The 15635-nt window shown below is 42.3% G+C and overlaps 1 protein-coding gene across 2 annotated transcripts in view; it reads left to right on the plus strand.

Moving 5' to 3' along the window:
- Nucleotides 1-15635, plus strand: part of SMIM29 (small integral membrane protein 29) — a 48132-nt gene that overhangs the window by 15185 nt on the left and 17312 nt on the right. For both annotated transcript variants that reach the window (XM_073616033.1, XM_073616032.1), the window contains 2 exons: nt 11258-11423; nt 11619-11644. In XM_073616033.1, the coding sequence (XP_073472134.1) occupies nt 11313-11423; nt 11619-11644 (137 nt within the window). In that variant the 5' untranslated portion in view covers nt 11258-11312. The remainder of the gene's footprint in view (nt 1-11257; nt 11424-11618; nt 11645-15635) is intronic.

Genomic DNA, 15635 nt, shown 5'->3' on the forward strand with positions numbered 1-15635 from the left:
TAGGGTCTGGAGGCCTTATGTTTCCTGGTGTGAATCCAAGGGTTGGCACCCTCAGAGATATATCATAGGCAGAATTTTTGCCTTTCTACAATTAGGGGTAGAGATAAAATTGGCCTTGAGTACTATTAAAGGCCAAGTCTCAGCTTTATCGGTCTTATTTCAAAGACTGCTTGCTACACAGTCTTTAGTCCGGGGTTTTATGCAAGGGGTGATGCGGCTTAATCCGCCAGTCAAACCTCCTTTGAACCCCTGGGACTTGAACTTAGTTTTGTCAGTGTTACAAAAACAGCCATTTGAACCGATACAGCATATTCCCTTAGTCCTTCTGACAAGGAAGCTGGTGTTCTTGCTTGCTATATCCTCAGCAAGGAGGGTTTCAAAATTGGTTGCTCTTTCTTGTAAAGAGCCATACTTGATTATTCATGAGGACAGAGTGGTGTTATGCCCTCGTCCAGACTTTTTGCCAAAAGTGGTCTCAGGTTTCCACCTGTATCATAGAAGAACACATATATGGGAGCCTGAAAGGGCTACACACCCTGATACAAGTATTTGAAAGAGATGGAGGATTCCCCATGAGGCTTTTTAGCAGCAATTAAGAGTCAATATTTCGTAAAAATGTATTGATTTTATTATCAAAGACGATTGAAAATGAATAGAATACAAAAGTTAAAATATGAGATCTGGTGTACATAAGGTGAAACAATCTAGGCTAGGAAAGAACATACATCAAGGAATAATTTACTGTATTAGGATAGAAATATACATCATGAAATAATTCCCTACAGTATTAATAATTGCACCATCTGATTTATGAAAATACCCCAATGCATTTCGACCTTGGGGATTATGGTCTTCAGGGGGTTCTTATATTTCTGTTAATACATCAAAGGAACAGATTTAAATATTTAGCAAAATTGAGTATTAATGTCCACTAAAAACATATTTCAATATGCAATATCATATATTGAATTTTATATATCGCAGTATATTTACCCTTTCCGTCAAATGGGTTTGCTTAACCAGAGACTTCTTTAAAAACCAAAGGATTCCCTCGCAGACAATCCCGGACCCTGCTAGAGAATTGTCCACGGCTGCATCCCTAGGGGCGACCCCAGCCCGTGAGCCTTACAAGTGGTCACACAATGATAAAGCCCCCACAAGGGAAGCGTATTGGCGAGAACACCTGAAAATTACAATTGGGTATAGTTAGCATTTCAAGGATGCGAAGGAGGCAAAGAAGGGCAGACATTTTTAAGAGCGTTTTAAAATAGGGAACCCTCTTTATACTGCCGGAAACAGTGGTTATAAGATATTATAGATTTGTAAATTATTATTATTATTTCATTTATTGTGCCATGTATGATTTACCACGCTCGGGGATAAGAAAAATTGTATACAAAATCCCCAAACGTGGAGACACCAGTGGCCAATTTATATTGTACATGGAGAACTAATTATTTTCTCACCTGAACCAAGATATTGTCCTGCCATCGTTTTTTCCAAAACCATGTTCCAGGGAAGAGAAGTCATTTCATTGTCCTGATGTGGTGAGAGCAGTGGAAATCTATTTAAAGACTGCTCAGATTAGAGAGACTGAGGTCTTATTTATTCTGCCAGAGGATCCTAAGAAAGGACAGGCAGCGTTGAAATCCATTGTCGCTAAGTGTATTCGGCAGGTTATAATTCAGACTTATAATTTAAGGGGTAAGATTACCCTTTTTCAAGTCAAAACTTACTCTACCAGGGCGGTTAGTGCTTCTTGGGCAGTGCGTCACCAGGCCTCCATGGCTCAGATCTGTAAGGCTGCTACTTGGTCTTCAGTGCATACATTCACCAAGTTTTATTAAGTGGATGTAAGGGGGTATGAGGATTTTGCCTTTGGGCGCAGTGTGCTGCAGGCAGCAGTATAGGTCCTCAAGTCTGGGGGTACCCTGCAGGTTGTGTCTCACTTCCCTCAAGTAGCATTGCTATAGGATGTCCCATTAAGTTATTAGGCTCTGTGTCCCATGATGTACGATAAAGAAAATAGGATTTTTATAACATCTTGCCTGTAAAATCCTTTTCTTGGAATACATCATGGGACACAGAGGTCCCTCCCCTCTTTTTGGGGTTTAAGTATATTGCTTTGCTACAAAAACTGATGTGCTCCTGGAAGGAGGAGGGGTTATATAGGGAGTGAACTTCCTGGATTGGGTATACCAGTGTCCATCACCTGAAGATGCCTATATACCATTAGGTTATTAACTTAGGCGCTGTGTCCCATGATGTACTCCAAGAAAATGATTTTGCAGGTAAGCTGTTATAAAAATCCTTTTTTTTTTTTTTTTTTGCTTGGAATAAAGATCATGATTCTCGGCGTATTATCTTTCACATTATACAAAAAAATTGGGCTAACTTTGCTATAGTTGTTTGGTTTTTTTTTTTTTTTTTTTTTATTTTTTCTTTTTTTAAATTAATCGAAGTGTATTTTTTCCCAAAAAATTGCGTTTGAAAGACCGCTGCGCAAATGCAGTGACAAATATTTCCACGGCCGCCATTTTATTCTCTAGGGTCTCTGCTAAAAAGAAAAAAAGAAAAGTGTGTGTGTGTGTGTGTGTGTGTGTGTGTGTGTGTGTGTGTGTGTGTGTGTATGTATGTATGTATGTATGTATATATATATATATATGTGTATATATATATATATATATATATATATATATATATATATATATATATATATATATATATATATATATATATAGGCACGCCTATGCCCACCACTGTACCACCCTGCTCTTCTGTCCCACCACTGTAACCTCTTGCTCATCTGCCCCGCCAATTTTCCCCTTTTTCTCCTCTGCCTCACCACTGTGACCCCCTGCACATCTGCCCCACCACTGCACTACCCTGCACATCTGCCCCACCTCTGTAACCCCCCTTTTTAGGAGCCACATTAGGAGGCTTTGGTGAAATATCAGGGGGGTTTAAACAGGGAGAATCTGCGCCACACATGGTGATTAGGGTGTGCCCAGGAACACCTGACACACCCTGTGCGCATGCCTATGCCCACCACTGTACCACCCTGCTCTTCTGTTCCACCACTGTACCTCCCTGCACATCTGCTCCACCGCTGTGCCCCCATGCTCTTCTGTGTCACTGCTCAACCACCTTCTCATCTGTCCTAACACTGAACTTATCTGCTCATCTGCCCAACCACTGTACCTCCTGCAGATCTGCCCCACCTCTGTACCCCCTACTCTTCTGTCCAACCACTGTAACCCCCTCTGCTCATTTGCCCCAACACTGAAACCCCCCCCCCCCCCCCGCTTTTCTGAACCCCCTTCTCATCCCTCTCATCACTGTACCCCCTGCACATCTGCTCCACCACTGTACTCTCTTGCTGTTCTGTCCCATCACTGTAACCCCCTGCTCATCTGCCCTATCAATGTACCCCTTTTCTCCTCTGCCCCACCACTGTAGCTCCCTGCACATCTGCTCAACTGCTATATCCCCATGCTCTTCTGTCTCACTACTAAATCACCTTTTTCATCTGTCCCACCACTGTAACCTGCTTTCTCCTCTGCCCCACTGATGTACCTCCTGCACTTCTGTCTCACCAATGTACCCCCTGATTTTCTGCCCCACCACTGTCCCCCCTGCTCTCCTGCATCACCACTGTAACCCCCTGCTCATCTGTCCCACCAATACACTTCATTTCACATCTGCCCCACTGCTCTACCTCCCTGCTTTTCTGTCCCACTACTTTAACCCCCTTCTCATCTGGCCCAACACTGAACCCCCTGCTCATCTGTCCTACCACTGTGCCCCACCGCTGTACCCTCTTCTCACCTATGATATGCAGAGTGGTGAAAGGAAGCAGAGATGAGACACATCTACCTGTCCTGGCACACTCATCCTGCTGATCTACCTCTCGGATCCAGCCCAGGTGTTTGTATGGGATGTATGTGATGTCACAAGCATCTGGAATGAATGCGCAATGATGAGCTCAGGTCAGGGCCATTTTCTGAAAGCAGTGGGCCTGTGTGCAAGATCATAAGTTGGGCCCCCGCAGCTGAGAAAAAGTTTGTCATTCTGCGCCACAGCAAGAGTTGGGTGTGATTGTCATTGCACTGAATACTGGCTGTGGTTTAAAGGAACAAAGAGTGCAGGGGTTCAGTAGTAAGTGACGCAAAGGTTCAGAAATAATTTCAACAAAGTTCCCAGAAGCTCAACAGTAATTCCACAAACTGTCACCTGATTGTGGTTTTCTCAATCACGGTGAAATCCCTTCTTTCTGAGATTGGTAGTCATCTTCCTCCCAGATGGTGGGTGGGGCTAGCAGGATTGTGATCGTGATTGTGTCCTCTGCTGCTGGTCACATGTTAAAAAAAAAAAAAACAACCTTTCTAATACAGAGTAAAAATAATTACCATTAATAAACTGTTAGAAATGGTCATACAAATGTATATTTGAAATCAAATCTTTGTTGGCAATAACATGGTGTGGGTGGATTTCTGACAGTCACAGGCTGTGTTACGCCCCTGTCCCATATTCTGCCTTAGAATATGATGAAGCCTCCATCAAGCTACGTGTAATATCCCACTCTCCATTGTGTTTAGCTGGTTAGTGGGCATGGAGGCGGAGGGAGGGCGTGGGCTGTGATTTACCACTGTGTATATGCCCACATATGTGACTCTATAGTCACGTGGGCTACTCAGATGTTATGGGAGAGACACTCTCAGCATAGAAATTCACTGAAAACTGAGCATGTGCAGAGCTGCCAATACAGCTCTGCAAAATCCCTAGCTGAATTTAGGTTCTGGACAGAAGGGGAGATCGAGAACAGTAGGATACAGAAAACAAATCTCATAGTGGACTGAGTATGAACAGCATGTAATGCAGCATTTATTGATTTTTATGATGTGGGTTTAGTGACACTCTAATTTTTATCCAGGCATTGCTGCAGTACATGAGTTCACCTGTTTCCAAGAGAGCCTCCATGGGGGGAAAACGTAGACAGGCACTTGGGTACAGATTTCCTTCATGGGATAACCAATCTACAGAAGACAAAGCATTCAGTTAGGATAGAGATAAGAAATACTGTTACATCTCAACAGTTGCTAGAATGCTAAAGGAAAGGACAGGCTCTAAAGAGGTCATGTCTTATTCAACATTCTCACCTGCTGTCTTACTTGCACCAAGTGTCTAAACAAAAAAATGACCATCGGGTAGAAATGTTACTTGGTCGTCCAAAAGAAGGAAGAATGAGGCAGGGCAAGGGGCAGATGATGAGGTTAGAGAAAGGAGGAAAGTATAAAAGATGTGAGCAAGATCCCCCGTTCCCACTAGATCAGTGATGGCGAACCTATGGCATGCGTGCCACAGCTGGCATGCAGAGCCCTCTGTGGGCAGGTGAGCAGGGCCGCCATCTTTTCTCTTGTTCGTAACAGAAGTGACCGACTGTCCATTTAAAAGATATGCTGGTGCTCGGTCTGTTGACTCAGCTCAGGCTTTACCAGCAGCACACGCATGGCCTCCTGCAGTCCTGCCCCCTCCCACCCTCTATGCCTATTGGCTTCCTCGAGACGCCCAGGTCCTGTGCAATAGGCCAGCGCAGGTGTCAGTCATGGTAGCTGGGACGATGCATGTGTCCACTGCTTCGGCCAATCCATGGTTCTGCGTTGGCTCGGTGGGTGGGCTGGGTAGGTCCCGTACAAGGAGGCAATTGACCAGCGCAGTTGTCAGTCATGGGTGCTGGGCCGATCTGTGCATCCGCTGCTTCAGGCAATCTGCAGCTCTGCGTTGGCTTGGTGGGTGGGCTGGGCAGCAGAAAATTAACAACAAAGCTGGCGAGCCAATGGGGAGGCGGGGAGAGTGTCCCAGGTGTTCACTATCGGGCCAGGGCAGAAGTTTCCCGGAGTTCTGGCTGGAGCCCAGTAAGGCTGCTTGGAATGTGGGGAAAAGAGCTGACTGGTTGCCCATAGCAACTTAATACAAGCCTCTGCACTGCAATAGAGGAAAGAGCTGGCAAGAGGACTCCTGGTTGGCTGCAGCCGGGGAACAATGAGGAGCCAGGACAAGTGCACCTTGGGACATGTAATCCCGGAAGACTATGGCCACTATGGAAGACTATGGCTTCATTTTAATTAAAGGAAAACTACAGCCCCAGCATGCCCTGCAAAAATAAGAGGACGGACAGCCTGGAGCCCGGGAAAAAAAGGGCTGAGTGAAAAGGGAGAGCAAGGGTGAGATGAGTGTGGAGACAAGAGTGAGAGGAGGCTGAGGTAGTTTGGAAAAGAGCCCAAGCCACAACAGCCCCTGGAGTTGAACCAGCCAGAGGGGAGTGAGAGGACACGATCGAGAGTGAGGAGGGCAAGCGCAGGCAACAACAAAAGGAGAAGCTGCTGCCAGGCACACCGACACTGGATGCCGAAGCCGGGTGAGTGCTGAACTGACTGCAAACCCTCTTGGGGTGGGCGATCATCACCAGTGTTGGCACTTTGAAATGAATAAGTTGGTGTTAAGTCGCAGTTTGGGCAATCTGGCTCAAAAAGGTTCGCCATCACTGCAATAGACTCTTTCCAGGTACAGCACCCAAGGCTTCCAGGTCTTCTCAAACTTCTACTGGGTATTATTGAGGCTACACAAGAGTTTATCAGTAATCTTTATCTAGTTAGAGTAATGTATTCAAGTGGGACCATTAGCTGGTTCCAAATTCTAGCTGCCAGAATTTTTTTTTTTTTTTGCAGTGTTTAGGAGCCTAAATGTTGGTTTCTGAAAGGGCAATTTCAGGTTTTCTGAGAACATTTACCTCTGTTACTGAGTGTATTAGAATATAGATCCTTATCCAAAATCTAGTGATTTTGGGACATGGTTTCCAGTTTAAAAAGCTTTTAAAGTTGGTTGCAGTCCCGGCAAAAATTCTGGGTTGGTAAATAAAGGTATGAGGAGAGTGTAACCCCTTTTGTGAGTCTAGATCTATCCCAGACAGCTAATGTATAAGAAAGGGAAGGGATCAAAATAGAAGGCCGCAACCTGCTAGGTATCCATATCGACACTTTGAGCAGGGTTCTAGGGCAAGCTAAATTTTTCGATATCTACCCACTGAGGTAGATGTTTTCCAGAGATGATAGGGCCAAGTGTGCTAGTTGTGCTGCATGATAAGCCGACAAATTAGAGACTCTCAGGCGTGCCGACGCCTAGGCTTATACAAGGTAGATTTGTTTATTTTAGATGGTCTGTTCCACAGGAAGTGAAAGATCTTGGTTTAAATGGATTTTTAGGTCCTTCCCAGGTATTGCTAAGGGTAGCATTCTAGAATAGTATAGGAACATCAGAAGTTCATGGAATTGATCCTACCAAATCACAATAGGGGCATGGAGGAGCAATTCTGCAGCAAGTTGCTTAAAGAGGGCTGGATAATTTTCCCAGTAGAGGGAGTCTATAGATAAGGAAACATGGAATGGATTTGGTGGCCCGTTGAAATGCAAAGTTAAATTTAAGCTATGAGCGGGTATAAGTTGATGTTCCTGACTATTTTTTTCTAGTTGGTGAACCCCTGAAGATTTAGAAAAGGCCTGGAGCACTTTAAGCAGAGTAGGGAGTGTTGTATGTGGAGATGAAATGTACATCAGGACGTCATTCGCAAACAATGCACGTTTATGTTCTTGGTGACCGCAAGAGACTCTTCCTCCTTCTTTTTTTTTTGGTCAGGATTCGTGCGAATAACAATATCCAGTCGTTTTATAGCTAAGGCGAACAATAAGGGTGACCATGGGCACCCCTTGCCTTATTCCCCCTCTGAATATTTGAGTGGGGATTTATGTACTCTGATGTACACCTGTGCTGAAGAAGCATGGTATAATGCCCGCAAGGTATTTAGAAACTAATTCCAGAACCAAAAAGAGTTCCACAATAAGCTATCAACAGCTTTATGTAAATCGAAGGAGAGTAGAATAGCCTCTCTGTGAGTTGGAGAGTCCCAATGCATTTGGAGAGTGAGATAATGTCCAGTGTTATGCCGACCTCATCAGAAGTAGGTCTATGCCAAATAAATCCTGATTGCTTCCTATGTACAGTGCCTTGAAAAAGTATTTGTACCTCCTTGAACTTTTTTCACATTGTCATGTTACAGCCAAAAACGTTAGTGTATTTTATTGGGATTTTATGTGATAGACCAGCACAAAGTGGCACATAACTGGGAAGTGAAAGGAAAATGATAAATGGTTTTAATTTTTTTTTTTATAACAAATATCTGAAAAGTGTGACTGCATTTGTATTCAGCCCCCTTTACTCTGATACCCCTAACTAAAATCTAGTGGAACCAATTGCCTTCAGAAGTCACCTAATTAGTAAATGGTCTACCTGTGTGTATTTTAATCGTGGTATAAATACAGCTGTTCTGTGAAGCCCTTAGAAGTTTGTTAGAGAATCTTAGTGAAACAGCATCATGAAGGCCAAGGAACACACTAGACAGGTCAGAGATAAAGTGGAGAAGTTTAAAGTGGGGTTAAGTTTAAAAAAAAAAAAAAAAAAATCCCAAGCTTTGAACCTCTCGCGGAGCACTGTTCAATCCATCATCCGAAAATGGAAAAGAGTATGGCACAACTGCAAACCTACCAAGACATGGATTTCCACCTAAACTGACAGGCTAGGCAAGGAGAGCATTAATCAGAGAAGCAGCCAAGAGGCCCATGGTAACTCTGGAGGAGTTGTAGAGATCCCCAGCTCAGGTGGGAGAATCTGTCCACAGGACAAATCTTAGTTGTGCACTACACAAATCTGGCCTTTATGGAAGAGTAGCAAGAAGAAAGCCATAGGAAGTCCTGTTTGCAGTTTGTGAGAAGCCATGTGAGGAACACAGCAAATGTGTGGAAGAAGGTGCTCTGGTCAGATGAGCCCAAAATGTAACTTTGGCCTAAAAGCAAAACGCTATATTTGGCGGAAAAATAACACTGGACATCCCCCTGAACACACCATCCCCGCTGTAAAACATGATGGTGGTAGCATCATGTTGTGGGGGATGCTTTTCTTCAGCAGTGACAGGGAAATTGGTCAAAATTGATGGGAAGATAGATGTAGCCAAATACAGTGCAATCTTACATTCTATACACACTATTAGATTTTCTGCAGATTTTTGTCTTCAGATTTACCAAGACCATGTAGTGCAAGGGTCTACCTGATTGCATACAAATTGAAACTCTTAAGGTTTGACCTCATATTATATGGTTTTGGTAAATCTAAAGATAAGTCTGCAGAAAATCTAATGTGTGTATGGGGCCTTAGAAGAAAACCTGTTAGAGTCTACAAAAGACTTGAGGCTGGGACAGTGGTTCACCTTCCAGCAGGACAGCGACCCTAAACATACAGCCAGAGCTTTAATGGAATTGTTTAGATCAAAGCATATTTGTGCTAGACTAGCCCAGTCGAAGTTCCAGACCTAAAACCAATTGAGAATCTGTCGCAAGACTTGAAAATTGCTGTTCAGACGTTCTCCATCCAATCTGACAGAGCTTGAGCCATTTTGCAAAGCAGAATGGGCAAAAATGTCTCTCCCTAGATGTGCAAAGCTGACAGAGACATATCCAACAATACTCGCGAAAAGTAGTTCTACAAAGTATTGACTCGGAGGGAGGGGTGGGCCTGAATACAAATGTAGGCCACACTTTTCACATATTTATTTGTAAAAAAAAAACTTGAAAACCATTTATTGTCCTTCCACTTCATAATTATGTGCCACTTTGTGTTAGTCTATCACATAAAATCCCAATAAAAGACATTTACTTTTTTGGTTGCAGCATGACAAAATGTGAAAAATTTCAAGGGGTATGAATACTTTTTAAAGGCGCTGTATAGAACACCCCAGAAATGAGTTGTTGCGTCAAAGCCTTAGTAAGAATTTTAAGATCACAAATAATTAAAGGGATGTCTATAATTCCCAACATCGATGGAATCCTTGTTTAGTTTAGTTTAGGTATCGCGCTGATAAAGGGCTTATTTTCATTGTGAGGGTTAGATCCCCCTTCCCGAAGGTAGTTAAAGTACCGGACCAGTTGAGGGATTAACAAGTCTGAAAATTGTTTATAATATTTATTAGGAAAGCCATCAGGGGATTTATATAGTTTTAAGGTTTTCAGGTTTTGGCTCATCAGTTGTGAATGGTTTATCCATTAGATCTGTGTGACTAGGGAAAAGAGTTGGGAGTTGCATAGTATCTAGGAATGTGTGAATGTGAGTATTCTGTAGAACTTTTGGGGTATTTTGGGATATTTTGAGAATCATTTTTGTTATAGGGCCAAGCACAAAGCAGTGGGACCAAATGCTTTCCAAGTACTGATGGAGGGATAATTTATATTTGCCTGGTTTAGTGCTCATATTTCCAGTCCCCTTTTTAAACCATCCTGTCATGGCTGAACCTCAAGCTGTTCTGACAGGCAAGGCCTTTGGCACGTTATGACAGAGCTGAAGAATGCCCACCTCCTCCTACCTCCTGCATGTGTGTGCATGGGGTACTTTGCAAAAGATACACCCGTGTCAGAGCTGTGTCATTTTCAGTGTGGCTCTCAGAGCTGTGAAAACCTGTTTAGGCAGTTTACAGGACGGGAGCATCGGGATGACCTAATCTGTGTGCTGCTAAAACATCATTGTCCAGCCAGTAGGGTACTATCGGGTGAACAAGCTCCATAGCATTTATGTAATATGCAAAAGTGAGGCCAGTGTGTGGCAGAAATGTGTAAACCACTCAAGTGGTGGGATGGAATTAAAAATCGCGTGTAAGGTATACCAACTGGTATGCATGAATTTTAACAGTATATTTAGCATAACATGCTCAGTGCTATATTTTTATAGTGTTCTCCTTGTTTCTGTAGTTTTACAAAACTGTATTGTCTTTGCTGTTAGGTAAGTGGACATCCTGCAGTGTATTACAGCTACTGTCCCAGTTCTATGCCATAGAATGCCTGCACTTCTACTGAGCATTGATGCATGTATATCTGAACAATGTCTCTTCTGGTGAGGGCATACAGCTGTAACTAGAAGGTCCACTCACTGTCTATCATTCTATAACTTTACGTCTACATTTACTCAACCTGTGATATGTCAAAAAAACTGAAATTGCTCTTCGGTCTTCTGTTTGTGCAAGCAATAACTGTATTTAACTGCAAATCTACTAATAGAGAATAGAACCGAGTACGCACCAGAAACAAATAAAACCAGTCATATTTGAATCATAACTGCATAGAATTCATAGAGAAAGCATTTTTGTTTCTTTTTATACCAGATTCTTGTCAACATCACATTCTGGTTATCACACCAATGCCCGCCTCAGTGACACCATGAGTAATTCCACAGATTCCGGACCAAGTAATATTAATGCTGACTCTATGGGAGGGATTGTGCTGGTGCCTTTCTTCCTAATCACTTTGCTTGGTGTAGTTGTTGCAGTGGTAAGTTTAAAAAACTTCTGAGTGCTTCTACCATATATAACATAAGTCCTGAATGATTGCTTCATATTTGCTACAACTCCTGCATGCTGTCTTAATTGCTATGGAATTATTTACGTTGTCAGTCTGTTTAGTATTTTGTGCATTGCTTTTATGTTGATTGTAACAGATTTTCATTTTGTGCTTTTTTGTTTATAGATCATGTATGTAAAGAAGAGGAAAAGGTATCTGTGGTGAACAATATATGACATATTGCATAATTTTCACCTCTATTGGTCTTTTGTTCATCATTTCTTTTTAGCTACAGTATAGCGACACCTGCTTGAAACCACCTCCCAGAGCAGCAGCTATTTGTTAGCATTCATTGAACACCATTCATTGTTTTGATGTATTATTTATTCTTGTAGTTTTTGTAAAGAATCTTCTTCTTCCTAAAGTGTAGATATTAGCAGACCAGGACACCGAGTCAGGCTGCTGTACACACTGGCCAAATGTTGGCTGGTTTCTGTCGAATCGGCCAACGCCGGGTGATATTCAGCCTGTGTGTACCAGCCTTAAGGGTGGTCAGAGACACTGTAGCCATGGGCATGCAGGCAAATGTGACCTCATCCCTGGAAAGACCACACCTCCTTGACCACCTTACCTGTCCTTTCTTGCAGTTCCTTACTCCTTCTCAGTTGACAAGAATGCCTGTCACTTTTGGGTATAGAGGCGCATGTGACCGGCTTCCCTTTAATGGCATCTGTGCCTAGCAGCCAATTGCAAGGCCTGAGCACACATGATTGGGGGAGTGATGTCCTAACTTACCAAGATTACCAACACAGCCGATCTCAGCACCAGCTGCGGAAGAGCAAGGTTTTGCACGCTAGAGCAGGCAAGGTGAGTATAAGTAGGTTGGGGGTTTGCCTATTTCAGGTGCACTCAGAATCTGGCTGCCATGCACAGCTGCACCAGATTCTATCTTCAGCTTGTTCCAATAAGCTTTGGCAATAAAACCTGGAAGCTGATTGGTCTCTATGAAGAGTTGCATCAGATTTTGCACTCTCTGGTTTTAAAAATTAAAAACCCACTATCTCCTTGTCTTTTTTATTTTTTTATTTTTTTTCTTGCCATTTTTGTACCATGGTAAATATTTCCCTTCACTTTTTGTCCTGTAGACACAACAGGAAGTGAAAGGAAAATCTCTTAAAACTTAGGTAAATTCCCACTTGGACAATTTATTACAGGAACAGGTAACCACATTATACGGCTTCATGTACACACTGCCTACTTTTGACTGACGCAAAGCAGTTTGCTTTTCCCATGGCTGACGGTCAAAACGTTACTATTCTGAATGCGATTCATCCCTGTTTGAGAGGGAGGTTGAGGTCCTAACTGCAGCAGTTTCTAAACTCTGGCCAAAGCCTATGTCACATTGACACATACAATGGATATAAAAAGTCTACACACCCTTGTTAAAATGTCAGGTTTCTGTGATGTAAAAAAATGAGACAAAGATAAATAATTTCAGAACTTTTTCCACCTTTTTAATGTGACCTATAAACTGTACAACTCAATTGAAAAACAAACTGGGGGAGTGAAAATGTGTTGCATAATTGTGCATAACACCATCTTTTAACTGGGGATGTAGCTGTGTTCAGAATTAAGCAGTCACACCTGCCATCATTTAAAATGCCTCTGATTAACCCCAAATAAAGTTCAGCTGTTCTAGAAGGTTTTTCCTGAGATTTTCTTAGTCACATCCTACAGCAAAAGCCATGGTCTGCAGAGAGCTTCCAAATCATCAGAGGGATCTCGTTAAAAAGTATCAGTCAGGAGAATGGTACAAAAGAATTTCCAAGGCATTATTAGATATACCATGGAACACAGTGAAGACAGTCATCATCAAGTGGAGAAAATATGGCACAACAGTGACATTACCAAGAACTGGACGTCCCTCCAAAATTGCTAAGAAGAAAACTGGTCAGGGAGGCTGCCAAGAGGCCTACAACATTATTAAAGGAGCTTCAGGAATATCTGGCAAGTACGGGCTGTGTGGTACATGTGACAACAATCTCCCGTATTCTTCATATATCTGGGTTATTATTATTATTATTATTATACAGAATTTATATAGTGCAATCAATAGTATATAAGACATATAATTGGTAATAAGAATAGTCATATACTAAAACAGCGCTGTGTTGCGCACAAAGAAATGTGTGGCCAACTACACACAGACAGAGTCCATAAGAGTAGTGCAATATAGGTAGTGGTTCAGAGGGTGTTCAAGTAGATCCTAAAGCATGTCACAGCGTGCACCTTCCACTGATCACTCCAACTCCACCATGTGTGAACACACTCCCCTCAGGGGATCAAACTCACCAGAGCTTAATAAATAAAAGCCTTCAAGATAAAGATCTCCTGGGCCTCCTTAATACAGCACTTCTCTATATCATAAGGAGATGGAGGGGCTCCAAAGGATTAAAAAACAAGAAAAAAGCACAAATAGCGTAATTCCGTTTTTATTAATAAAAAGCACCCCTTACATCATAACTCCCCCATCACTAACAACGTACTAGATTTAAGCAGTTTAAATAGCAGATAGAGTGAACATCACCGTGCACTGCACCGTAGCTGTCTGGTACCCGTCTCAGCAATCAAGGAACAGTAGTAGTTTCCTCGTTCCGGGTCCGACCTCGATGGAGCGCACGCGTCACTGCCAGCGTTTTTCCAGCAGGTTCAAGTCAGAGTATAGAAGCTTCCATCCAGCATCAAGGTCTCCTCATCACTGATAGCAAACCCATTTATATAGTGCCAACAGTTTGCGCAGCACTTTACAACACGAAGGCAGACAGTACAGTTGCAATACAATTCAATACAGGAGGAATCGGAGGGCCCATCTCGTTAGAGCTTACAATCTAGGAGATAGGATAGAGTGGCAAGATGGAAGCCTTTTCACGTGAAGAAATACATCCAAGCCCACCTAAATTTAGCAAAAACACATCTGAAGTTTCCCAAAAGCATGCGGGAAAATGTGTTCTGGTCTGATGAAACCAAGGTTGATCTTTTTGGCCATAATTCCAAAAGGTATGTTCGGTGCAAAAACACTGAACATCACCAAAAGAACACCATACCCACAGTGAAGCATGATGGTGGCAGCCTCATGCTTTGGGGCTGTTTTTTTTTCTTCAGCTGGAACAGAGGCCTTAGTCAAGGTAGAGGGAATTATGAACAGTTCCAAATATCAGTCAATATTGGCACAAAACCTCCAGGCTTCTGCTAGAATGCTGAACATGAAGAGGAACTTCATCTTTTAGCATGACAACGACCCAAATCATACAGTACATCCAAATCAAAGGAATGGCTTCACCAGAAGAAGATTAAAGTTTTGGAATGGCCCAGCCAGAGCCCAGACCTGAATCCCTTTGAAAATCTGGGGGGTGATCTGAAGAGTGCTGTGCACAGGAGATGCCCTCACAATCTGACAGATATGGAGTGTTTTTGCAAACAAGAGTGGGCAAATATTGCCAAGTCAAGATGTGCCATGCTGATAGACTCAAAGACTGAGTGCTGTAATAAAATCAAAAGGTGCTTCAACAAAGTATTAATTTAAGGGTGTGCATACTTCTGCAACCATAATTTTTATTTTTTTACTTCCACCTAAAAGATTTCAGGTTGTTGTTCAACTGAGTTGTACAGTTTATAGGTCACACAAAAGTTCTGAAATGATTTATTTTTGTCTCCTTCCTTATTTTTTTTTTTTACATCACAGAAACATCACAGGGGTGTGTAGACTTTTTATATCCACTGTAGGCTTTTATGGAGTTTAGTTTAGGAGCTATGGCCAAAAAAAACACCAAGCCTAAGATTTCTATTCCTCCTTCCTTTTTTTTTTATTTATTTTTTTTATTTTATCTTTTTCCCTTTTTCTGATGACCTCTCAAAATTCTGGATTCTCAATCGCTTTTAGTCCCAGTGGTCACCAGGACAAATATAGAGTTAATCCCAAGCGTACCATACACATTACTGTCTGACTGACTTTATATTCTTTGTACAGTTGTCTCAAGTTTTGCCAAAACTATATAATAGGACCTACCTAATTATCTAGTCAGGCAAAAAAAAAAAAAGTTGGACTTTCACTGTAAAGTAAACAGCGCTATCAAATTATGTTAGAGCCTGTTCACACATAGGGTGCATGGAAATGCTGAAAAACGGATGTGCATTCCCTTCCAT

Source organism: Aquarana catesbeiana, linkage group LG02 (genome assembly GCF_042186555.1).
Source record: "Aquarana catesbeiana isolate 2022-GZ linkage group LG02, ASM4218655v1, whole genome shotgun sequence".
NCBI lineage: Eukaryota > Metazoa > Chordata > Amphibia > Anura > Ranidae > Aquarana > Aquarana catesbeiana.